The sequence below is a fragment of the Falco cherrug genome, chromosome 15 (assembly GCF_023634085.1).
Source record: "Falco cherrug isolate bFalChe1 chromosome 15, bFalChe1.pri, whole genome shotgun sequence".
Classification (NCBI taxonomy): domain Eukaryota; kingdom Metazoa; phylum Chordata; class Aves; order Falconiformes; family Falconidae; genus Falco; species Falco cherrug.
The window spans coordinates 15,175,651-15,202,400 of NC_073711.1; the positions used below are offsets into that span (position 1 = coordinate 15,175,651).

Consider the following 26,750-nt stretch of genomic DNA (forward strand, 5'->3'; position numbering starts at 1 on the left):
GCAATGTTCCTTCATTAATCTTCATCCCCTTCTACATTTTTTTTTTTTAATTTATTTTTAAATTACTAGTAATCCTAGATAGCATCCCAAGGAAGAGAATCAGCAGAGGACAGGCCACCCTCCTGCCTGCCTTGCAGGCACTGCAGTGATGGCTTATGGACCACTGTGGGCAGGTGGCCACTGGCCACCACACCAGGCAGAGACTTGAGGCAGTGACACTCCGCAGTTCTCCTAGATACTCAGCCTGGCTTACATGGAAAAATAAAGCCACCGGCATTAAAAAAATATATATATTAAAAAACCATGCAAGTTGTTTTCTTCCAGTAGTCCAAGATGGATTTATCCAGGCTTGGGTTTCCTTTAGCAGCCATGCCCACCAGCTTCCACACACACAATCCTTGGTCCACAGGGTCCCCCGAGATGCTCCAGGGCCTGCCTGTGCTGGCAGAACCTCAGTGTCTCCGCTCCTGGCTGTGGAGGTATGCCAGTGGCACAGGCTTCCCCAGGGACAAGAAGAAATGCCATGGGTTTGTGCTGGCAAGCGAAGGGTGTGCGCAGGAGCAGGTCAGACTGTCACTCATCTGGCTGCCACCTCCACCACAGGGGGACACTGCTCCATAGGAGGGAAGAGGGTGGCTTTGGGTGGAGGGTGACAATCAGAGCCAGCAATTACTGTGGGACACGTGATAATTAAAAACATCCGAACAGACTGAAGAGATTTTTTTATGTGCCTTGCTCTAAAATGTCCAACACCAGACGCTACCATGAAAGCGGCCAGGACCGTGCCAGAGGTCTTGCCAGGTCCAGCAAGTCTTAGGTCCAGCTAAAGCAGTTAAGAGGATGGTGATGGAAACTTCAGCACCATCAGGTCTAAGAAACGACCAATGTACTGAGAGGTCGCAGTTTCCAGAATTAATACACCAACTTGCCCGTGAGGACAAAAGCTCAGCTGGGGGCAGGGGCAGGACCCTGCCCCAGGGCTGCGGGGGGACTCCTCTTGCTGCCAGGGTCATGTGTCCCAACTTAGGGCCACATTGCCACCACAGCACGGAACAAGAGTCCCATTATGTGCTCTCCTTTTCCCCCTCCACTGAAGCACAGACACAGCCGGAGGAACCCAGAGCAGCCTGCACACGCCGTGCAAGCGTTGCCTGCGAGGCTGTCGCAGCACACAGCTGCTAAAGCAGGTCCTTTCAAGGGCTGTATTTTTTTATTCCAGCTCTTTGGGAGACAGCACCTCATATGCTGCCAAGAACACCACCTTCCTGGCTCGTTTTGCATTTGAAGCTCGTTACCAATTCCATTAATTTTAATTATCAATTCTATGTATGGGAATTTTTCTTTAAATCATGCTTGTAACGGCAATGGTTATGTGAAAAAAAAAAACACAAACCATACTTGAAGCAAGGGAGCACATGCCTTCCTCGAAGTCAGCAGCATGCCTCGCCCCTACTCGCATGGTTCAGTTTACAAGCTCGTGTCAGAGAGCCGATTTCACACACAAACACAAAATAAAAGCAGGAACACAACTTTTGATCATCCTACATTGATGTTTACTCTTGTTTTCTGTAGCCCCAGGTGACAAATCTGTCCTTTATATAGCGGAGGATTGTTGTGCTATTAACAAAGTCAACTGGACACACTTAAAACTCACCACAGGTCTTTGCATTGGTGGCTTGTACCAAACTAAGGAATAATAATTAGCTGTAAAACGATAAATATAAATTCAAAAACGTTTTTTTCTGAGCAGTAACGCTCAAAAGCAGGAGAATTTACAAGCAACTTTCTTACATATGAACACTTATGCCAAGAAGGGAGATGTTGGAGAAGTCAGCCCCTCTGAACACAAGGGCTTTTGTTCCACCACTCTCTGAGCTCTGAAGAAGTTTAATTTTATTTTTTTTCTCCTCATTTAACTTTGCCGGCCTGCCAGCTGGGTATAAGCCAGAAGGGTTATCCAGTCAGACCTTACTGCGATATATTTACAATGGTAGTGCATCTAAGGTTTGTTTATTTCAGGATTAAAATTCAAATGGCTAGAACCATTTAAATAATTAAAGGGCAATCAGAAAATGCCATGAAACCAAACAAATCAGGAAAAGTCATGGAAACCATCAGCAATATTTAATTCAGAAATTCTCTTTGTTAGGGAACTTAGCTGAAAGAAAACAGCTGGATGTAGTTCAACCCTCTAAATTAAAAACAATCTAACAAGGTCTATAGGGATAACTCTTTCAGCTACATATTGGAGACCAGATTCACTTCTACCAAGTAAATGTAATAGCACTCAAAGCTAGAAAGGAAATTCCTCAGAACTGAGGTAGTTTCTAAGTATCAGCACATTTTCCAATTCCTTGCAAAGCAACTTAGCTATTTACAATCCATTTTTTCCCACACATAAATTTATAACTTTTTCAACTTTATGGTTCCATGATTTATTTTCTAAAGAAAAATAATCTAGCCAGAATATCCCTAACTCTACTAACATCATGTTTTAATAAATAACTGGCTACTTCTAGTAAAATTAAGCCTCCAGGATTGTTTATACCAGCCAAGAATACTCCCGTCTTTATAGCTTTGCAGAAACTTGGTGTGAAAATAAAAGTTGAATATAACGCTGACCCTGAGCTAACAAGTAATTAATGCTTCAATATAAAAATAGAAAATTATCCTTACAACACAAGGGTGGAATACAGCAAACCCTCTCTCTCTGGATTGCTCTCCCAGCTGGATCCCAGTATCCAGCCAGACCTAAAGGCTACCTAAAGCAGGAGGAGACATGCAGAATAATTTTGAGTCTTTCCAAAGACTTTGTTTTCCCTAAACTCTTTTAAAAATTATTTAATCTCTTTTCTTAAAAATATACATTTCTTTTATTAATGAGTTGCTGTTCACCACAAAACTGTTCCAACTACAAAAGCGCAGGTAGAGAGGAAGGTGTCTCAGGTAGTGCCTAAAAGCTACAGTCGCTGGGCATCAGCTCCCAGGAGACCAAATACACTGAAAAAGAGACATCTTCAGCCCTGCCAGCTCCTGACTGCTCCTACTCCGACCTGCCTGCAACGGTGCCGCGGGGCACTGCCCGCCTGCTCCTTCCCTTTTGCCCCCCCATCAGAGAGAAAACAGAACTCTTGCAAGAACAAACTCGGCACCCCCCCGCCTCCCCCTTGCCCGAGTATTCCTTAAAAACAAACAAATTTTAAAAAATCAATCCAACATTCATCTTAACAAATTTGCAGACAAGACACATGTTGGCATTCGGATCTGCGAGACGACACGTTGCTTCCAACCGAACAAGTTTAATGCCTTATTCCCACGGGGGATGGACGTCGGGAACTGACCTACAGGTTACAGCTAATTGCAAGGATCCCGGGGAACAAACGACAGCTCTTCTTAGCGCCTGCGGAACTGGAATTCTCTGTAGACTCTTCCAATTTAACCAAACCTCCTGTAAAGAAAGTACAACCTGCTCCTCGCATTAACGCCCTATGCAAACAGGGCACTTGGCACACCGACCAGCTCTGCCTTCACCTTCTGTTTCACCACGTAATAAAGACAAATTACTTCCACTTCTTTCCAGATAAGGCAACTAACATAATGTGGATAAATGGGAAGTTAACTACATGAAACATGTTTTCTGCTTGTTGGGCAATTATTTTTTTCCCCCATAAGATAACATGATAAATAAAACCTGCTTCTGTACAGATATTTCTCATTTCAGAAACACATACTTGTTACAGGCCAAAAGAAGACCCTGGGTTTTTTTTTTTGTTTTCATAAGAAATATAGTAAAAAAAAAAAAAAAAAAAAAAAAAAAAAAGGAAAAAAAAAAGAAAAGAAAAAAGTCATAAAGACACAAATGCAGAGCTAACTACAGGCTTGTATATACATTTTTGTTATCCACCTCTAATATGGATTCTTGGTGAACGGGACAGACTGGTAGCCCCCGTCCATTCCTGTTATTCCCAGAATAGCAAGGGAAAAAAAAAAAATACATCAGTATCTTAAAACCAGTGGCAACGTAGTAAAAACTGTACACTGTTGTCCATTAACTTAAAAAGCAATGTCCCTAGATGGTATAAAAGTGAAAGCAGGTGCCTTCTAACTTTGATAATTAAAAGTCTTTCCCCCCCCCCACCTACGCTGCACAATTATCTCCATTGTCTTTGCATGGCCAAGAACAAAATGCTAAGGAGCAAGGCTGCTTGTGATAAACCGCTCCTGGTAGCGGCAGAAGTGTTCACGTTCTTATCACTCTTGTTGGAGTTCCCAGTGACTTCGGTGGCATTGAATTCGAACTCTGAGGAGCACTGCTGGAGCTCGCAGCCACTGCCGCTCTCCTCCCCGCTGCTCTCCTCACCTGTGGGAGACAAACACACGCACTGTCCTCCTCTGCCACCTGCAGCACCAAGCTTCGCTCGCAGAAGGCAGCGGGGGCAGCGAGGAAAGCAAGCGCATGGATGTTTCAACATTTACGCAACAGAAGCCCAGGTCCTCTGGTTAATGTGGCTTCGGCGTGCCGTCCATCGCACCCATCCGTGAGCTGGCAACGTGTGCTCATGGCCCAGAAAGCCAACCAGAGCCTGGGCTCCCAAAAAGAACCATGGCCAGCAAGGTGAGGGAGGTGGTTCTGCCCCTCTGCACTGGTGAGACCCCAGCTAAGCACTGCCTCCAGCTCCGGAGTCCTCAGTACGGGAAAGACACGGACCTGTTGGAGCAAGTCCAGAGGAGGGCGAGGAAAATGGTCAGCGGGCTGGATCACCTCTCCTATCAGGACAAGCTAAGAGATTTGGGATTGTTCAGCCTGGAGAAGACAAGGCTCCAGGGAAACCTTATTGCAGTCTTTCAGTACTTAAAGGAGACTTATAAGAAAGATGGGGACAGGCTTTTTAGTAGGGTTTGTAGCGATAGGTATAAGGGGTAATGGGTTTAAACTAGAAGAGGGTAGATTCAGGCTAGATATAAAGAAGAAATTCTTTAGCGTGAGAGCGGTGAAACGCTGGAAGAGGTTGCCCAAAGAGGTGGTAGATGCCCCATCCCTGGAAACATTCAAAGTCAGCCTGGATGGGGCTCTGAGCAACCTGATCTAGCCGAAGACGTCCCTGCTTATTGCAGGGGTTGGGCTAGATGATCATTAAAGGTCCTTTCCAACCCTAATCATTCTATGATTCAATGGAAACAAGCCTCCTCACACAGCCTGTTGGAGATGCTGTTTCCCACCCTCTTTACCAACATGCTTTACCCACAGCTGAAGCTTAACCAGCTACTCTTGTGTTAGCATGAAATGCAATTAAAGAAAAAGGCAAACAGGAGCACACATACTTATGTCAATGAAGTCGACATCGTTCCCACTGTACGCATTCTTCAGCTTGTTGGTCATCACCCGCAGAGCCATGATTTGCCGGCGAATCACCATGTCTGGTTTGGTAATATCAACTTCTACCTCCGGGTTATTCACTTGACTTGCTAGGCCGTTCCCAGTCACCGCAAAGTCATACCTGAAAAGAAACCACTCCTGCTGGTACCAGAGCTGCAGCTTGGCAGGGTCCCACACCGATGGGCAACAGTGTGGGAACTTGGTGATGCCACCTTTGTTCCAACCTGGGAGATACTCTGAGCCCAACACGATCTTCCCACATAATAACCCTCATGGAGCCCTTCTCCAGCTTCTTACCCCATCTCCCCTCCCTGCAATCTGAGCAGCATGTGGAATTAAACATTGTTTTCACATTCCCCTGCCTTTGCGGCACAGGGTAAGGATTTTCTCCCCAACCTGAAAAGTGAAGGAATGTCTAGGGCTTATAGTAATAATAGCTTACAACGGCATAAATCAGCTCACTGCAGGCAACAGAGAAAAACAAGCTGCTGAGATGCCTAGGTGCCTCGATGCCCAGTTAGATGACACTTCCAGGAAAACAACCTTTGGGGCCATAGTTATCCCAGAGAAACCTATAGTAACTGTTGGAGCCAAGAGTGTCATTCTGGCTTTGCATAATGCACCTTAACCATCAAGCTGGGGTATTAAATGTGTACTTCCCACCACGCAGACATGAGATGCAATTTCCCTAATAACCCCAGCAGGAGAAACATCTGTGATGTTGAAGATGAGATAACATAACCCCATGCATTGAAGCAGAGAAGAGACGAGCTGCTCAGCCTGAGGAGGTGTGCATGCTCAGAATTGAATACACATACAGCCTCTGGGTTTAAAAGAGACTGAGCAACAAACCCCAACAGAATACATCTCCTGAAACAGGTATTTGGAGTATCACCTTACAGAGCAGGGATATAACAATTTTTTCTCTCCTCCAATTACCTGACTTGACAAGCAAAAAAAAAATAAAAATCATTGTTTAACTGAAGAAAGCATTGCTTTTCTTAGTTATGATGCCAATGTCAGTATCACGAGAAAAAAGCCTTTAGCACAACCTACTGACCCTTGAGACCAGGCAGCGAGATATAAGCATACATATGAAGGGCATGCTCAAATCCTGTCCTATATATGGAAGGCTTTATTATTATTATTGGTTTTGTTACTATTTGTGATCAATATTATATGTTTCAAAGAAGTCAGAGAAACCACTGAACTTTTAGCTTATTGGAGCCACAGAGAAAATACTAACAACAAAGCAAAATATAAGATATCCAGCCTCCCCTTTGTCTCCTTGCCCAGTGCTGCAGAGTCTCCATCTCCCCTCCTTACTGGTGCTGGCCCCTGTGCGCACTGGGGAAATCTGCTGTGGAAAGCCCTGTACGTGCTGCTGATAAACAAAACCTGAAGAGGACTGAGTCATTTCTTGTCAGAGACACCTAAACCATCACCCCGGCCAAGTGAGACGAAGTTAAAGGCGCGCACACAAAACAGCACAAAATTTATGCAGTACGGCTTTGCCCTGTGCCCCAAAAATAACAAAGGTAAAAACTACTATTACTTAGAAAAACTGCTGAAAACCCTGGTAGACTGTCTTGGTTGTTTTTTGTTTTTTTTTTTCTTAATGGAACATCTTCGATTTTGCTTATTTCCTTAGTAAGCAAACAAAAAAAAGAAACTTCTATTTCCAAAACAAAGGTTAGTTACACAAACAATATGACAGAAAACCTTTGGCTTATTCATATGTTGGCAATTTCTTCCTCACAAGAAAGAAAAGAGGGGGAAAAAAAGCTTTGTAAGTATTTTTCCACAAAAAGCATGCAAGAAAACCACGGGCCCCCTTGTGTCACTGACCTCAGCAGTGGAGAAGAGGACCTTTCACCAGCCTCCATCTCCCCTGCTCTTGCTCAACAGGGAGCCCAGCAACAGCTTCTGATAGAAACACCAGCTGGGGGCACTGGGGCCACAGCTCTGTCAGACACCACAATCATCCCTACCCTGTGCCCATGATACAAGATTTTGTACAAATTGCCTCCAAAAACCCGTAAGCAACCAGTAAGAGGTTTAAATCCAAGGAGAGATGCCATATCTGCATATCTAGTCTCAGTTCCCTCCTTTAAAACAAACCACTACGCAGAGTTTGAACAACCCTTTAGCTTTGTGTTCAAGCTCTCCCACCTACAAAAAACAAAGGGGTAATAGCAGCAACCTGTCTTGGGGGAGCTGGGATCACTCCTGTAGGAGAAGAACACTTGGGGAGAGGGGCCAGTGGGCCAGGAAAGGCTGGGGTGAGGGGGAAAGAGTTAACTGGGGGTGGCCAAACTTCGCCAAACCTGCTCTTGGCGCTCCCATTCCAGCACTCGTTCTCATTGACTGTGCCTACAGACATCTTTTCATCATTGCAAATGTTGCCAGGGAGAGATGACCAAAATTTTTTGGCTTGCTTCAACTTCTCTTTCACATCAGTAACCTATTAAGTAAAACAAACAAAAAAAAAAACCAAACAAAAAAAGAAACACGGCACATAATCCAGAATACCAGTCATTAAAAGTGAAGCTGGAAAGGTATTTTTTATCACAACAGATGTGTATAGGCCAGATCTTCAGGCTGCGTGTTTTGATGGTTGATTTACTTTTTTAATACAAAATTAAACATGGCTCCTCACACACATATTACTCATAAGCCAAGCCTTAAACACAGGCACTTTTCTAACATAGAAGTGTTGAGGTAATTCATGTCTAGAGCCATGGGCAGATTACACCCCTCAGAGAGTTTAAGACAGCCAAGGAATATTAAGAAACCCTATAAATTACAAATGGAAAATTATATGCTATGGCACATGGGTGCAAAGCGCCTGTGCAGCACTAGCAGGATCAGGCACTCACCAGTCGGTCCAAGCTCGTGCCGGCCGCTGTAGTTGGCCGCTCCTCCGGGTTGTAGGGTCTGAAACGAGCGCTGAAACCGCTTTCAGAGACAGAGCGAGCAGTCCGGCCCTGGGCAAGCGTTTTTGGCTGGCCACATCCTTGGAAAACCTACACAAGAGGAGGAAAGGGTTTTATGAAATGGGAGGTCACAAGAGCCTCCCTTCTCCAGGCTCCAACCCAGTCCCTGCCCAAAATAATACGTCAGCTTTATATACCTACTTGAAAAAGCATCAAAGAAAAAACATTGACAAGAGTGTGAAAACAAAACACGTTGGATAAATAAAGCCTCAGTGTCTTCTTGGCCCTTTTACCTTCTGAGACACCTGCATGCTGTTCTCCTGCATGTTCATGATCGCATCTGAAATTTTCACATCAATGGGGTCCATGACGGACTCGATATTGAAAGGACCCTCTAGCCTCTCTGCTACCAGCAGCATCGAATCTAACACAAAGAAAGAAACAAAGGCTTTTAATGGTGGCGCTTCAGGAGTAACAGTAACAAGGATAACAGATTGAGCACACAGCCATTACCCACTGCAACACCGCTTCTGACCAGCACACATCTCCAGGAAACATTTTGCTGTTCCCAGAGCCTACAGCTTCACCAGGCACGTACAGGCTGCCAGCATCGAGCCATGGGCTCATATACATCAAACACTACATTAAATGAGGGAGAGCCATCGCAGCCTGCCAGCAGGCAGCCTGTAGTCAGCTCCTCCCATTAGAACGAGCATTACTAACACTCTCCTCTCCGTGCCTGTTTATTAAAAGTTGCCTTGTGTCATTTGTTTTTCAAGACTGCTTTCAAATCCACTGGCTTCCTCAGGCTGGTCCTGAATACAAGACACCAATGCAAAAGGGCCACAAGATGATCACTGCTACCATCTCTCCCTTACGGAAGGCTACAGGCTTTGTCGTGCATTGGGAAGCCAAGGGGTCGCACCTTCTGCCATTACATGGACAATCTGCACAAGGGAGACTGCATGAGACCAGGGTAAACGCTGTGCACTACTATTTGGCACATTTCCAGGCAAGGGGAGATGGAAAAGTCCCTCAGCCGACATGGGGTCACTCCTCCTGTGCAGACATGCACATCTTCACCAAATACATCATTAAACACAGCAGCTACTGAACATCCAGCACTTCTTCTGAGAAGTTATTATTGGCACAAAGGCCTTCACCCTGCATTGAATTTAAGCCTTCTCTCTGGTTCTCCCCTAGAAGGTGCCTCCAGGTACACACCTGGTGCTCAGCACTTGTCTCTTCTCACCCATCACAACCTTTATTTAGTTTTCACTGTGGTCCCTCAACCCAAAAGCACTCCGTTTGATGGCCTCCTCTTCTGCGTCACTTCATGACACTCTGCCATAAACTGATTTCCCAGTTGTGTTTTTTTCCTAGCCTTGTGACATGGAAGGCCAGGGCACAAGGGCCCCACTGGCCCAGAGGTAAAATAGTCTCCCGAAGAGCTCCTCCCCACTCCCAAAATAGGCTTGTTCCCTTCCGAGAAGGAGAAATGGGCATTTCACAGTCAGTCTATTAATATCTCATGAAAAGTGCTTCTCATGACATTCACCTTTCTCCTAAGCACAAGAAGGTACTTCCAACAAGCAGAGAACTTCTGTGGGCTCCAGTTAACCTGTTAAAGCCCTATAAAGATATCCCACATACTGAACAATTTAGTAATACCTCTGCCTGAGCACCCAAGTCATGTTAAACTACACTAAAAAAATCCACAAGCTGACGACAACTATATAACTAATCTACTTGTACTTAAATTATTATTGTAACATTAATAAATAGTAATAAAAATAATAAAAAAATCGCCCTACACCAAAACCCCCACTTAAATTGCAGGTGCTTTCCTACCCTGTAAATCCATTTTTTTCAAGACAACTCAGTATCCTAGAGATTTGCTGGGTGTTAGTTAACGGTCTATCAGTTGATCAATCCATCCTAAAAACCGTGTCAGCTAGGACTCACAGAGCTCCACTAAGGTGCTGGTGGTGTTTAAGGAGTGAACCCTGGGAGGAGCTGGAGCCCCCAGGAAAGCCACTCGCCCCGCAAGCACACACCACCAGCATCAATGATGGAGCTGTTGCAGGGCATGGCTGGAATTTAGCCGTAGGTCTGAACTAAACACATTTTTTAAAAAAAAAAAAAAAAAAAAGGAAAAGAAGAAGGTAATAACAAATGAAACAAAGAGTCTTAGACTGTATTGTGGTGGGCTCCAATAAAGTGATGCTTCAAATCTCTGAGTAATGACCGCTAGCATGAATATACCATTGTGCCGGAGGGGAGAAAAATGCTTTTGATGTGCTACCAAATGGAGACTTTTGTAAACAAGTGGAGCACAACTTAAATGTGTTCATCATTGTCAAAGCTTTTGGGGTTTTTCACGTGCATAAAGAACATCCCAGTGCAGTTTGCAGGAAGCCGCTCATTTCAAATAAAAATATTATGAATAGACAGATAATAAAACACACAAAATGCATAGTTTAAAAAAAAAATCATTCCATTTTGTAACTACTTAATTCTCTGAGTGGCCAGGAAAGGCCGCAGATCAATAAAGTGTTTGTGAAAGACTGAAAGGAAACATAAACCCCAATTCTTCTGGCTGTTTGGCGTCTTTGTAAACTTTGAGCCGGGCAGGCCATCCACAAGACCATGGGAATGTAGAGCGAATTGGGTCCTTTGTTAGCAGGGGTGCCATGGCGTTACATGTATCACAGCCCAGGAATGCAGCCTCCGCTTTGACTGCCGATAGAGAAAATGCATTCGGCCTCCAGCAGAGCTGCCAAAGCTGGCGAGAAAAGATAAGGAAAGTAATAATTGCCCTTGGAAAATATATTCAACTGGAGCTCTTCAGGAGCTGGGATTGATACTGGCAAGGAGCACTAAACGAAATAAACTTTTATTAAAATTTAGAAGGGAGGGGGGGGTGGGGTGGCTCTACCTCATCCACAATTTTGATTTTGGAAACATCCTGCAAAAACTTTTACCTCCCACCAGGAGCTGGCTGGTGTCCCCACCAGCAGTCGTGGTGAGCAGCGATTCCCTCTGGCAGCCACGTTTGACATTAATAAGGTTGGCTGGGGTTCAAGATAACGCTAGCATCACTGCGCGTCGAGAGGGGAGGCACGCTGCACTGACACCAGAAATGAAGCTTCAGTACAATTCATCTCCCAAAAAGACTTCCCACTTCTGGGAGAGACAAGCTGATTATAAATATCAATTATTTTGCCCCAGCTGTGGTGCAAAATAATTGATATTTATAAACCACGGTGAGGCGGCTCAGATCTGCGTCACCAAAAAAAAGTCTGGCAGAGTGAAAAATGTACCCTGGGCACTTATTACAAATACACAGCACGACAAAGACTGTCTCTCCTCCCTGTGATGGGGAGACAGAAGTGGATTTGGCGGGGGGTGGGGTAGGGTGGGGGGGAACCCCAACCCACACCATATAGGCCATCACTTAAAGACCCTTTTCCTCCTGCATACATTTGTCCTTGCTACTGGCATTGAGACAATCCTTGGCGACAAAGCACCTCACTCTCATGAAGGAAAGCAATTCTTTCGCATTGTGCCACCAATAATCAGAAACCCACATCTTCAGCCTCACTGTCTGACTTGAAGAACAAAAGGCAGTTTTCAGTCTTAACCCCAAGATCTGATTTAAAAGGGGAGGGAAAGAGGGGGAAGACCTTGACCATTCATCAACAACAATCTTTTCTTCTTTTTTTTTTTTCTTAAGGGGAAAAAAATTCTTTGCACACAAAGTAGTACTCCAGATATGTGTATGGAACCTAAATTTGACATCTCTGAGCAGAGTGAACCTTTGGAAGGGGGGGCAGGAATTATGAAAAGGCACTGGAGATTAACACTGTTCATTCAGGAAAGCTCTAACTCCCCCCGAAGAGCTTGTTTGAAACAAAGTCTAATTGGTGTACAATTGTGCCAGGAATAGAGGGTGAAATAATTCAGATAGTTGAATGGAAGAAAAGAGGGTAATTCAGTCATTATTTCATATACCACAACTTTAAAAGGTACTTTGCAGAAGTAAGGAAGTATAAAGTCTTGTCTTGAAAACCTGACAAACTTTACATCCCAGTTTGGAAATGCTTTACATAACTGACTTATATATAGACCCATTAACACATGCACATGCATATTTCATATGCACATGCACCCAAATTCATATATACTTGCAACATTTGTTGCAAGTTCTCCCATTTACCTATCTTTAAATTATTTTGCTAGGTTCAAAATCTGGTTTTCACATGTAATAAGTAATTGTCATAACATAAAACTTAAGTTTTGACATAATTTAAACCCACAATGCAAAACAGCATTGACCCCATGCAGGTGGGCTGATTTTTATGGGGGGGGTGTGTGTGTATGTAGGATTTTTTTATTTTGTTTGTTTGTTTATTTATTTATTTAAACCTTTGTACGCACATGCAGGTTGTATTTGTGACACATGCCCTGCCCCAAACACCAGATCTATTTAATTTAATTTGCCTCAAGTGGCAAATTGCAATAGAAACCAAAATCTGGAACATAACCAGCACCTGTTCAGGTATTAAACCATCTAAAAAAGCACAACTGAAGTTTTCAGTATACACACTCCACTGCACGAATCAACCCAGAGCGCAAGAACCAAGTAAATACTGCCAATAAATGTAACAATGCTTAATACCATACTTAAGTAATGAGCAAGCAAGAAGCCCCTTGGGGAGGAAGCACTGCAAGAAGAAAGCTTTGCTTCCAAACTAGAATCACATTTATTTATTTTGTCTTGTTTAATAATCTTAATTATTGTATGCAGTCCCTGATCAGTCTCGTGTGACAGGGCTCGCCAGCTTCCCCTGAGGTTCGTTTTTAGCTGCATACCACCTACAGCAATTAGCTGCTTGTGCTTTTGTCTGTTTTCTGGCATTATGCCCTTCCCTTTCATGGGATTCCTCTTTTCTACTTGGACTAGATGTTTGCAAGTCTCCTGGCTTTGAGCTATTTCAGCAACAATTGTAGCTGAAATACTTAATATTCTCATGAGAAAGACGGCTGGGAGGAATGGGGGGGGTGAGGGGTGTCAGCCTCCCAGAGAATGACTTGGAAACCAAATTTAATGTCACATTTAACTCCCTATATGGAATACACAGGCAAAAAAATGCCTTCTGAAAATAATACCCTGCACACATCCAGTCGGCATGGGCAACGAAGTGAAAAGCCAGTGCACAAAACATGAGAAAACAAGTTCTAAGATTTAAATCTAGCTTGAAATGCCAATTACCAGCAAGTTTCCTTTTTTTAATCTCACGGCTTAGTAAAGGGAAATCTTTTCTTTCTAACAGTCTTTTTCTTCCATGAGTGGGATGGGAAGAGTACTGCAGCCTTGTCAGTAGCGGCAGATACTTTACATGTGCACTTCATCACACATCAACTGGAGTGAAATGACTGCTCCCAAAGGATGCTCATTCAGAGATAAATCAAGCCTTCTGGAAAAGGAGCACAAATGAAAACATTAAACATTGCCTATTGCCTGTGCCCCCAAAACATGATGCATCACCAATTCTGCTGAGCCTTGACCCAAGGTAGAATATAACATCTCAGTCTAAATTTCATGTATCAAATAACAATGTTCATGAGCAGATAAGAGACAAAACAAACAGGAGGAACAGGATGGTGAAAACACTTGCAGAGCACCACATAAGGCCTACCAACATCTCAAAACAACGGTGGCCAAGCACCAAATGAGCTGTTTAAGAACAGATTCAGACACATGTCCCATTCAATTTTTGAATGTAAAATAGAGGCCTACAGCTTTTCCCAAAGGTCACCACGGCTGGCAAGGAGACTCCCAGGCTGCTGAGCAAAAACACTGGCTTCAAGGAAGGACAGCTGTATGGTGACAACAATGTATAATGAGTAGTATGGAAAAAACATTTGCATACATGTTTGGTCCAGCAAGAGGAGACACCCCAAGCCTACAAGCACACTGCACCTCCACCCTCCTAAAGCTCGCTGCAGCAGAGGTCACAAGCATGACAGAAGTCTTATTCATTTAGAAACTAACGTGAACAGCAAAAGGTGTGCCGTATACAGAGATGTGGAAGTAAAACATACCCATCAAAAACCTGCTACAGCTCAGCACAGCCACTCACAAAAACTGTTCAGGTGAGGGATGCAGTATCAATATATACTCATGCAGTTTTAACCCCATGTTGCCTTACCCATAAAGATATTCCACTCGGCATCCAAGTCCCCTTGGTTGGCCAAGCAGCCTCTCATGACGTTAAAGCAGTAGTTGTAACAAGGCTTCACCGATACCAGACCTCGGCAATGTGGGCAGTACATCATTTTCAGCAGTGCTCGCGTACCCTGCGGTGTGGGGTTCACCTTTAAAAGGGAAAAAAAGAGAAAGAAGAAAATTAGCCCTCTGTCACTGAAGCAAAAAACTTCACGTATTTACCCCAGGGTGGGTGGGGACAGAGCTGTGCAGAGGAGATGCAACAGAGCTCCCCACTTATGTGATCCAGGGATCCGAGGAGCAGATGAAGAAGCCTGGCTCACCTCCTGGGTATACATGCCACTCCAGGGGGCACAGACAGTCCCCATCTCTGCAAAACATTATCTGCACTGCAATACACCTTGCGTATTTGGGCTGCAAGGACAGGAGCCCTGAGGGAACACGCAGCACTCGAGCTCAGGGAAGGCAGTAAAAAGAAACCAAGCCAAAAGGCATAACTGCAAGGCTGCACTACCCAAGCTCTGCTGCAAACACACACTGAAGACAACGATGCCAGGATTTCTTGGGAAAAAACGGATGAGATGAGATGTGTGCCGCTATCCCTGCGCCAAACCCGCCATGAGCATGCCCTCCTCCTCTGCGGAGCCCCGGCTCAGCTCTTCCCAGACAATTGCACAGCAGGGCTCTCCGGCAGAGACTGGCTCCTTTATCTTCTATTCAACTCCTGCAACACAGCATTTACATGACAGATACCCAGGTTCATTTATACTCAGCACTCATCATGCTAAATAACACTGTTCCCCACACCTGAAGGAGGTGGCAGCCACAGCCCCACTGCTGGGGACAAGCTGGGAGGACCCTCAAAGCCAATGTGCAACTGCTGGGCGCGCAAGCAAGCAGAGCTATCTGCAGCAGGCACGTCACCCCCCCACACCCCGAGCCCTTGACAGGGCTATTTTCCAAAGTGACTCATGGTCATTCATGTTTGATTCACTCTCTGGCCCAGCTTCAAAACATTCATTGAAACCATTTCCACCCAGCCGGTCTGAGGAGCATTCACTCCAGCATCACATACTAGCACCGACCACATGGTGGGTCCACCTAAAGCACTGAACAGAGAAGCTCCCTCAAGAGCAAGTTTAAGTGTTAATTAGCCACACGTGAAAAAGGAAAATTACGATATGATCAGAGATACACGGACAAAATAGAAGTGGTCTCTGGTGTTTTAAGCAATGCACTTGAGACTTCTTGTAAGGTGTTTATGGCGAGTGCTCTCAATACGTTATGATCCAAGACCGTGCTGAAGGAGACACACACACAGCCCCGAGGAAGAAGTCATTATGTCATTCAGTACGAGTGGCTGGAGATGTGGATGGCCTCCACACCTCATGGCAAAAAGGGTGACAGGACTGAATGGCAATGAACATACACGAGGAAGACCTGGTACCACATGTACGCTGAGGACCTTACTATTGTGAATCCCATCTCAGCACAAGGGCTATGGAGAAACTGAACACAATCAACTAGTTGGCAGCACATGAAACTAAGAGGCAACAGATTTTAACAGAAACAAACCAGAAAACAAAAACACCACTACATAATCAGGCTGGCTTTGCTATATCATCAGCAGATTCTTAAACCCTCTTTTCTTATGAAAAAAGATGACAGATAAAAATCTGTTGTGTTTCTGACAACTCCAGAAAGATCACAGTTTCTCTTCAGTAGGCAAGGAAACTTAGAAAGACAAGACAATTTTCTGCAGTTGATGGAACTCAGCGTTGGATTTTGGCTGGCCAACAACGTTTGTTCAGACATCGCTTTACCCCTCTTTTGTCCACAAAGAGCCCGTTTGGCTGAGCAAAAGGAGACAATGTAGAAAGCTGTTTGTGGGTGGGGGGAATCAGATTCAGACGTTTCAGGGTGCATATATATATATATATATATTTATATTTGGAAGAAGCAGCAGGAGCCCCAGCAGAAAGCTCTCTATTGGGGCAGCATGGCTTTAAAGCAGAGCTAGTTCAAACACTGGAAGAACTCAAGCAACAGAAACCAGCCAGATCAGATGATTTATAGTTAGAAAACTGAAAGCAGACAAATGTAAAGGTATCATCTGCCATCCAGATGGCGCAGTCCTTGCATAACAAAAAGTTGCGCGCGCGGGGGGGGGGGGGGAAGAACTAAATAACATCTCGCACCCAGAGACAGAGCTCTGAAGGATGCCCCAGTTTAGCAGTTTCTCTGATAAACATCCCTTTATGTCATTTGGTGGTAGATGCCAGGACCTCCACGCCTAGTCCTGAGGCTTATCAGTAAATCCTGGCTATCCTAGCACTACTGGCCCTCAAAGAAGTGCTCTGCATCCTCCTCAGGAAGAAAATTATGAAAATGCTGACAGCACCAGCCAGGTACTAGAGCAGTTTGAAGTGGGACAAGGAGCAGGATACTTCCCAGCCCCATCATGCATGGCACGGGATTGCATGGCAGCGTGTTGCACAAAATCACCTGCCCAGCAGTGACCCAGGAGGCAGCTTCCCATCTTAGGTTCCCCGCTTGCGACTGCAATCCTGCAGCATCCCCTGGCTTTGATATTTCATAGGGGTTGATCTTTATGAATCCCAGCAGATGCATAGGAAACTGAAGCCGCTTTCCCACGTTCCACGGCAGACAACTTGGGATGGTCAGTCGGATTAGGTCCTTTGAACAAAGACCCAGGATGATTTTAAAAGCAAAGGGGGTTTTGCTTCCTTGCCTGCATAGGTTTGCAGCTCTGAGCCCTACAGAGCTGAGCACAGGGTGATGGCAAAGGGGACGAAGAAAAGACAAACCCCAGCCTGCAGCAACTGCCAAACCGAGCCCTAACTAGCAATGGACGTAACCCACAGAGATGATGTTAGTTTGCAATATAGTTGCAGGTGAAGAGGAAGACAAAGAGGGGAAATTCATCAGTCCAGATCTGACATTTTATGGTGTCAGAAAGCAACAGGAAGGCACAAACACAGATCACCTCCAAGAGAGTTTCGTGGAAGATTATGAGCAATTACACCTCATTACAACAGTGATAAATGCTTAACTGCTGTGTATCGCAGCAATGAGAACCTTAACCCCTGGCAAGGGGCCCATACCCAGTCCAGACCAACTCTGGATCTGTCAGTGGGATGTGCCATATGTTGCACTGGCAATTCTTCACAAGCTTTTAATGTTCACTCTGCCACGCCAGGTGCAAGCTCTTAAAACACCATTGTATGTAACCGTAAACCCAGATATGCTTTGTTCTGGGGTTGTGTTTATCTTGGAAAGCAATCCAAGTTCATTCAAACTCTACTCTAGAATGACCCTCAAAACCAAATAATCTCCTTTCTAATAAAGCAGAAAGCTTTATTTGCTGAAGAGGATTTACTCTAGTAGATTTGAGCCCAGGTAGTACTACGCTATAGTGCTCATACCCTGTAAAAACTTCTAATAGAAGTAAATGCACTCCAACCCCTTCCTTTTATCTTGTGAAATTTATTTCCTTTCCGTGGCGTTCCACACCACTGCAGCAATCCATCACCCTGTGGTTTCATCATGTAAATTACAATTTGTCCGTATCTATATGCTTTGTCAAACGTGAAGATTAAAAGCTGCTAACAGATGTGTTTTGGCACCAATCTTCACATTCGTATTGAACTTGCTCCTTAAAAATACAGATTCACACACAATTCACAAAAATTAAGTGAAAAGCAAACAATTCTGGGCTTAATTCAAATGCTTCATATCACGTTTGTTGAAATAGCCCCCCAAATTCCATTGACTGTTGAAGGTACAATCACGTTCTTGTAAAAAAGACATGCTCTTGGTATAATAAAATCTAGTTTTAGTTGGTACCTTGTCATACCCATCCTGCTTCATTTTCACATAAGGGAAACTGCCTTACATCCTTAGCCTTTTCCAGCTTGTTGGCAATTACATCTGGATGCATACATCTGGTAGAAACTACACCACTGAAGTACACACCTATCAAGTGAAACGCCTTGTTAACAGCCTACCACAAAGCCACCAAAACTCAAGATAAACCAATCTGTGCAAGCAGATAAAAACTCAAAGAAGCAACCAGCTTCTTTTCCCCCTCTTTCCAAAGGCAAGGAATAGCTGAGGAAGGATGAAGGATGACAGAGCTCCAGCCATGGATGGTCCTGCGGGGAGCTCCCACCAGCTGCCAGACAGCCAGAGCCACATTCTATTCTCTCACTCTACCCTCAAGTTAACATTAAGAATGTTAATAACAATATTTAAAATCCTGTCAGCTTTAATAACTATTTATAATAACACTGATAACTCAGGCTTTCTTATTTTCCAAGCTTGCGCAACAACAGTGTTGCCATGCCAGCAGCACAGCCACCAGAAAACATAAAAATCCAACAATTTGAAAGTAAATGCAGTAAAATTACTTTTGATTTATACTGTGTTTTCTTTGGAGAAAAAAATGCATTAGGGCGTATATATGCAATACTGCATAAGGAATACTGAAGGAGTAACTTCCCAGTGACATGGAAAGATGATTTCATGACTTAAAGTAATTCCAAAGCTGACTGAAGGACTGTGGGATGTTCCAGGTGAGCAGCCAATTTAGACAAGTGAAGTGTCACCGATTTTTGGGACCAACACAGCCTTACTTGTATCACTTTTTCCTTCCCTCAGTGTTGTGCAAGAGCATCATCCTGGCCCGTGCCAGTCCAGACATTCAGCTCATTGTGAAGCAGAGAATCACTCCGGAGGCTCATGGTTTGCTTCCCCACCCCAAATATTCCAATGAAAGTGTTCTGGAATTCACTACACATTTAACCAATTTTTGCTGGCCCAGTGCTAGCACACAAATAATTTAGAAAGCATCTGGTTCAACCACAAAGTTGAGCCTCCGAGGTCTTGCACAAGGGAGCACATTTAGGAGTGATATTTGGGAACTGCACAGCTCTGTGCCTTGTCAGTACTTGCTACCCATGGCAGTGTCTGCTGCAGCTTTATCTTGGGCAAGGAAAATTTCAAGACTACACTTATGCTCTACTCCCTACTTACAGCTTGCTTTACCTCCCCCCAACCCCACCCAGATGTGACACTGCCAGAGAGGAACAGCAGAGCTCCCAAGAATCACACCACCAGTCACTCAAACAGCTCAGTCTTAATATTAAGAAGTCAAACAGAAGCACTGCGTGCTTGTCCTCCCCATTGGCACTCCCAGCCTGCACAGGGCAGAGGGGACCCCAGGGTGCCAAGTGGATGCCTCTTCCACTGAACGCTTATGGAGTGATGGCAGCATTAGCATCTTCTGCACTCCGTGTCCTCAGGACCAATGTGCCTTTCACACAAAGCTTGGTCTCCGCAGCACCTGCCTTTCCTTGACCCAGAGACACAGCAGATTTTTAGAAGTGTTTTGTTTGCTTTAATGAGCAAAACAGCGAGAACATTTCATCTTGGTAGCTATACCCAAAAACTTCCTTAGTTATCCCTCACATCGGTTCTGCTGCTAATGTTGAAAATACAGCGCAGGGCAAGGCAAAGAAAGAAAAAAACCCTGAAAAAAACAAACAAAAAAATACCCCCAAACCCAAACCAGTGGACTGAAACACTCCTGCATGATGCCATCAGCTCCAAACCCACCGTCACATCCATGTGCACCCTCAGCCTGTCAAATCCGTGACGATTGCTGCTCGAGCATGCTTTGAAGGCTATGCCTAGTGCAGACCCTCAGATCACGGGAGCAGAGGCAGATGCAGCCACATTCTTGGCAGGTCTTCTCAGGGTCATCTTTGATATGGAGAAGTGCTTGGTATTGTTTTCTGCATTGATGTTTGCCCTTGGCACATGGAAGGCAACATCCTTATGTACGGCAGCCCCTTGGTCTGGCCTCACAGCTTGCAACTTGCTGCCTGGACAGTGTTGCTTCTTTGGAGGTCCCTCCGCAACACTGAAAGGGCTCCTCGGCTCTTCCTCAGTTGCCCATGAAGCAGCATGATCTGCACCCCATCTCCCCTCAGTGCACGCAAGCAACACATTTCATTTATTGTCACTTCCCTGGGAGGGTTCTCCTCTTGTCTGAAGGCTGCCCAGCTTCATGGGCTACAGGGATATGAACTTCTTCCTGAAGAAGGATTAAGGTCACATTCCCCTTCAAGTCAAACCAAGGGCAAAGACTGCACAAAGGGAGACTGGACCTTTGCTCTCTGCCTAAACTTTTAGAGCCTCAAAAGGTAATTAATAGGGGCACTATTTTTAATGAAATGGGAGCTCAGCGCCCTTATGTTTTTGATGATACAGGCCTTAATTCTTGTTTCATTATTTTCGTCACCGCGTTTCCTAAGCTAATGTCTGGTCCACATGCAGCATCCATGCCAAGAAGGGTAGGAGCCACAGTTCAGGAGATGCAGCCGGAGGTAAGGGAGCTCACACAGGCCAGCAATAGGTTGGTTTATGCAGGTTCAGAGCTTCAACTTGTGCTCCATAGAAGCCTGAGTAAAGATGAGGCAGCTCAGAGCAAAAGAGGTTAAAAAAAGCCACCGGGCTCTCACTCCAGCTTTGGAACAGCTGTGGGAAGGCAATCACCTGTCCCCGCTGCAACCATCCACCATAAACGCTTTGAAGAACATGCCCTCCTTGGCTGCTATCATCACAATTTATTAGGGAAGAAATGCTGATACCAAGGAAGCCGAGCCTTCTCCACCCACTGCGAACATCTCCAGCAGCTTCCTCTCAGCTGTTAATGTCTCTTGAGGACAGCAGAGGAGGTAGGTGTATTCTTCATAGGAAGCTGTGCATTATTTCATACAGCTCATATTTGTGCTTCGAAATTAAACGCTCTTTCTTGCATACAACTTTGAAGTTGTCATCTTTCCACGTTTCCCATGGCTGGGCTGCAAGCCCCTTTTCCAATGGCCCTGCTGCTTTGGTTGCACCTCATGTGGCTCCCCAAGCACGCAAACGCCCATCGGGGAGGCGATTTGGGAGTCTCCAGAGCTCCCAGCAGTTCCTCACACCATCGGACACAAGGGCAAAAGTGGTAAAAGAATCCCAAAACAACAGTTCATCATCATCAATCTCCTGGGGGGCTGCAGAAAATTCTCACCACCACTGCAACTGCAGGAGGTCCCATCTGCATGTCCCCATTCACAACTCTGCAGAGACACAGTGACACAAACGCAGGGATTTGATGTCAAGTGGCTGCACACTTCACCCTTCACACTCCTCCGCTGCTGACCTCCCCTCCCAGCCCGTGGGTCAAGCAGGCTCCTCCTGACCCTACAAAATGCTGTCAGGGGGCTCAATCCTCGACTTCACCTTCTTCTCCCCCCTCAACAGGGACCTCCACCCCATACCTATAGTTGACCTGCCCTCAGCAAGGCCCCTGGGCACTTTGCTCTCAAAGGTGTCATGACCCTCGACCAGGCTGGGATCTAATCACATGTTAACTAATTAAGGGAACATCTCTGCAGCTTGAGAACTGCCCAGTTGCAGGTTCTCATCCTTTTTCAGTCACTCTGGGCTCTGGCTTGTATTTGTTCCTTTTTTCCACCCCTGACTGGGGCAGGAAATGTCACTGCTGGCAGCAATTTAACCCGGCTGATTTTAGTGCTTGTCGAGGGCCAAGTAGCAAGTGAGCGATTAGGGGATGGAGATATTTCCGTCTCCCAAAGGCAGGGGCAGGAAGGTCAGAGAGAAAGCACCACGTGTCAGCAGATGGCAGAGGGAAGCACTGGAGGCCCCCAGCCCCTTGCAGCCCACCTCAGATGCAGGACATCTCTAGCATCCTAGGTTTTCTTCTCAGACCTGCTGTTCAGGACAGATTTGGAGAATTTTCTACTTTTTCATTCCAAAGGAGGGAATTTGAGGGGTGAAGACGAGCATCAAAACCATGGCATTTAAATGCAGTTTGCAAAAGTCTGTGCTTTCTCTCAAAACCATACAGCTTTCTCACTGTTGTGTGTTTGGGCAGCAGCACACAGCTTCTGCTTCTTCCAAGGTCAAATTCAAAGTTATTTCCTAGAATTCTGGCTCAGAAATCAAGCATACTCACAGCTTTTCAATATTTCCTCTTCCTTTCCCCCTTTACTTCCAAACTCATGCAAGAACAATACCTTTTTAAATGCATCTCCCTAGTGAAGATGTAAAAATATATAGGATCATTAAAAAAACATCAAGACCATTCTACCATAAAGTGCTCTTTGCTCTCCTCAGAGCACCCCAGGAAAGTAAAAAGCAGCTGGGTCTTGCAGTAGTTTGTATTTCTCCTCCTGAAGATTTTCAATTAAGCATTTTTAACTTCCTTGTTACAAAACACATTAAAAGTAAAACTAATTTGCATTACTTTGGACATTTTTTCATAAAGAAGAATAGAAGATTTATCCCTCAAGTTAATCCCTGGTATAAGCAGTCATTCCACTATAACTCCTGAGTAAAAATAATAAGAAAGCAGAGTCAATAGAGTCATTATACAGAGCTCAGCAAAGCCAGGCTAATCTATATGTAATGTGGGATGCCCCAAAACACAACCACAAAGCAGCAGGCATAAACACATCAGCTTTTAAACTCACATACAGAATTTCCCATTGTGTCTTGCAGAAACGTGATGTTAAATTTCCACTGAATCAGATTAGAACTCACAATTAATAGAAGATTATTATTCCTTCTACTGCCGCAACTAAAGCTTAGGTGACCAGCAGCAGGGAGTTTTGCTGCTGCTTGGAAAAGTGTCTCTGTTGCACGATTTCCAGTGCAACTTGTGAAAGTGAAGTGGAAAGTGCAGTAACTGTGATCGTCCACGGTGTGTGAGCTATTTTTGCAGCTGAGTGCGTCTCTGGGTAACCTTCCACACTCGAGCAATTAATTCTAGGGTTGAAGGCAACTCTACACTCAAGGATCTTCAAAAGGGAAAGAGAAATCACGATGCCACCTTGGGTTCACGACTCTGATTCATAACAGATGCGGGGACTGTAGCCCTCGTGGTCCCGTGTCAAGTCTGGAGACGATTTGATGAATTCTGAGCAGATGGAGCATAAACACGATCCCTCACCCATGCACGTTTACTGCCTATCAAGTGATTGCACATTCCCGAAAACCATACTGGAGCTTAACAGACGGACCTCCCACCCAAATACTTAATCTGCTCTCTCCAGCACTGAAAACCCCATCCCCTGACCACAGTATCTGCCACACAGCCAGAAATAAGAGCCACCAAATCTGAAACCCCAACCAAAAGGTTGGCAGGCTTGGCCAGTGACCTGGCAGGGAGACACGATGCTTAGCCTCACCCAGCACCGACCCTCCCTCCCACATATTCTTCCCACCACAGGACAGTGTTCCCGAGGCTGAAGGATTTTGTGGTCTTATCCTCAACCAGCAGCATGCAGACATAACATGAGAGTCATCACTATTAAACGGGGAGTCAAAGTGCCCAAGGACCTAAACCTGCCCCTGCTAACTTACAACTTGCTCCTGGAGCCTGCATATTAGTATAGCAACTCTTCCCTTGTTAGTATTCTCTGCCCTATCGCACATATACAGGCTTATCACAGGCTGTTTTCCTCACTTCTCTTTGAGAAAAATTAACATGGAAACAATTTTTTTTTCTTTCTAGAGAGATAGAGTATTTTAATATTACCCCTGTAAAGTCAAAGCAATATGAATTATTATCTCACTTAAGGATGCTGCTTGTGCTGCCTCCAAAATTGCATTCTGCTTCTAAAAGTACCGGAACGGTTATTCTTTTATGGTTTACTACTTTTTTTTTCGTGGCACTTAGGGTGATTCAAACTACTGCCTGCCCTTTAAGCCTGGTGTTTCACTACTCTGTAAGCAGGCAGACAGAAAGTAAACCTCTCTGCCCGATTAAATCATTAGACTAAATCTTCTGTAGCCCACAGGAAATGAGCTGAGTTTTTTAAAATCACTAATATTTATTATCTTACACAATCACTTTAAAGGGATTATTGACTACACCTGTTCCCTGTACCATACAGCTCAGACTAAAATTAAAGACAAATCTCGTGTCAAAAAAAAAAAAAAAAGAAAAAAAGAAAAAGAAAAAAATCACCTCACTTAAACCACTTCAAAGTGGTTTATAAGAAGAGGGAGGTAAACATTTAAGTGACCAACACATATCTATTTGATCAGAAAAAGAATTTACTTTATCATAAAAGTCTGAGCTGTAACTCATGCAGTGTGTGTGGCACAAAGTACAGCTGGCTCCTGCCCCGTGCCCATGGCTCCAGCTTACTGTTATCATAAAAGTACTGTTTGCTCATGCGAACAGCCTCTCCCCATGCCTGGGAGCAAGGAGCAAATCATCAGCTGCTCCATAATAGAGGCCCACAGTATCCATGACTCGCTGTAATTTGAAGGCAATATTAAGAAGAAGATAGGGCCATTACACAAGCAAACATTGTTATTTCCACTGCAGAAGATATTTAATTTCCTGCTCATTGCTGTACCCTGGACAGGAGGACAGCATCAACCTGGGAAACATCCCTGCTGCTGGGATGCAGCACTGGATGGTGGTGTGCCCAGAACGTGACCAAGGGCACAGCCTACACAGATGGAGTGCAGTCCCACCTGTGCTCAACTACCACCAACACCTTTGGGTACCTAGTCAGGACAACAGGGAAAGATGCTACCCATCACAGGTCCACGGGACTTGGGAATTATCACAAGACAGAGCTCACCGCAGACACTTTGCTCACAACGTCCCTTGCGACGGCAAGGCCCTGCGCGAAGGTGCGGGCAGCCACAAATGCTCGTGTGACTTGTAGCTTGAGCTTCCTCGGCACATCCCCGAAAGGCTTCAGCTGCTCGGTGTACTTGCTAACGCACTCGAGGTACTCGTCCGTGAAGTGGTACTGGGGATTGACCAGCCGGAACATGCGCTCCAGTAAGCGTGCCCAGAACTCGTTGAGCATCTCCTCCAGGTTGACGTTGCCGCCCACATAGTACCGCTTCAGCTCCACGAAGAGGTCCTTGAACAGCTCTGAGTTCTGCATGTACAAACGGCCATATGTCCGCACAAACATGTCATTCAGCGACTTCTCAGCATTTTCGAGAAGTTCTTTGAAGAACTCTAGAAAAGAGGAAGAGAAGATGTGGTAAACACAGGCATTGGATTGTGTGTTCACACACTTCTACAACCATTGCAATTGCTTAACTGGAAAATTCAGCACAAGACCCTCATCCAAATGAAACGTAAGGTTAAAGGACTCCCAAAGATTTTCAAACAATTTCTGTATCTCAAAATTTTTTTATTACACTTCATAAAACACCCTCCACCAAACCTCTCTCCAGATCAAAAGACTTGCATGAATGAAGTCTCTTTTGATGCAAATCTGAATACCATGACAAAAGGGGGGGGAGGGGGGGAGCCAGTTTCTTATGTTACCATTCAGCCATCTTAAAAGTCGTCATTTCAAAGCACAAGAATATCAGAAAGCAGAAAGCAAAAAAGGTGGTCTTTTTCTTAAACAGGTATTTTGCACAAAAGGGTCTTTCTTTTCAGTTCTCATCAATTAACTTTCTGAAATGATCATAAACCAGCCTCAAAAATGAACAAATTTTAATAAATTCAAAGACAAACCCAAAAATCTACCTGTGGGTTCTTTCTCTCATCTTGCAAGTTTATCATCTCTCAGGGCAGAGCCTGTCTCTAATTACCTAAATGGTCATGATTACAGACAGGGCTTCAGATGTTTAGCAGTACAAAAAAAACCCCACGACAATTAAGCCAGAATCTGCTCAAAATCCAAATGCTAAACACTTGGCATAAGAATGACGAGATTTTTCAGATTACAAAGGACACACAGGGGCCCCTGGGTTTCATCACTTAAAAGCAAATCCCCATTTCAGCTCACCCTCCCAGAGCACCAGACAGCCTGGTGCTAGAGAGCGGCCACTGCTGAAGCACTGTCACCGTGTCTTGGCAGTGTCACACACATCTCCAACTCCAGTAACAAGCTGATCTGGCACATCAGATGCAACCGCCAGGTCAGTTTAAAGAACATCCCTTGCCAAGACAGCACCACTGAAGCCTTGGCATGTGGCTCTACGCAAAAACACAAAGTCTTTGCCTTGGAGACTCTGTGCAGATTATTTAAAAGATAGGGGAGGGGTCCATTAAGCCAAGTGCATCTGGGCAATTTTGGAACAAAACTCCACACTATGTGGCCTTGGGAAGGAGCTAAGGAGAGCA

The 26,750-nt window shown here is 44.8% G+C and overlaps 1 protein-coding gene across 1 annotated transcript in view; it reads right to left on the minus strand.

The window, feature by feature from the left end:
• Positions 1-1,977: 1,977 nt before the first annotated feature.
• Positions 1,978-26,750, minus strand: part of GPC4 (glypican 4) — a 69,757-nt gene continuing 44,984 nt past the window's right edge. Inside the window, exons 3-9 of the mRNA XM_055727476.1 lie at positions 25,237-25,628; positions 14,529-14,694; positions 8,607-8,737; positions 8,257-8,403; positions 7,705-7,841; positions 5,323-5,498; positions 1,978-4,360 (exon numbers count right to left, since the gene is read on the minus strand). Coding sequence (XP_055583451.1) covers positions 4,152-4,360; positions 5,323-5,498; positions 7,705-7,841; positions 8,257-8,403; positions 8,607-8,737; positions 14,529-14,694; positions 25,237-25,628 — 1,358 coding nt within the window. The 3' untranslated portion in view covers positions 1,978-4,151. The remainder of the gene's footprint in view (positions 4,361-5,322; positions 5,499-7,704; positions 7,842-8,256; positions 8,404-8,606; positions 8,738-14,528; positions 14,695-25,236; positions 25,629-26,750) is intronic.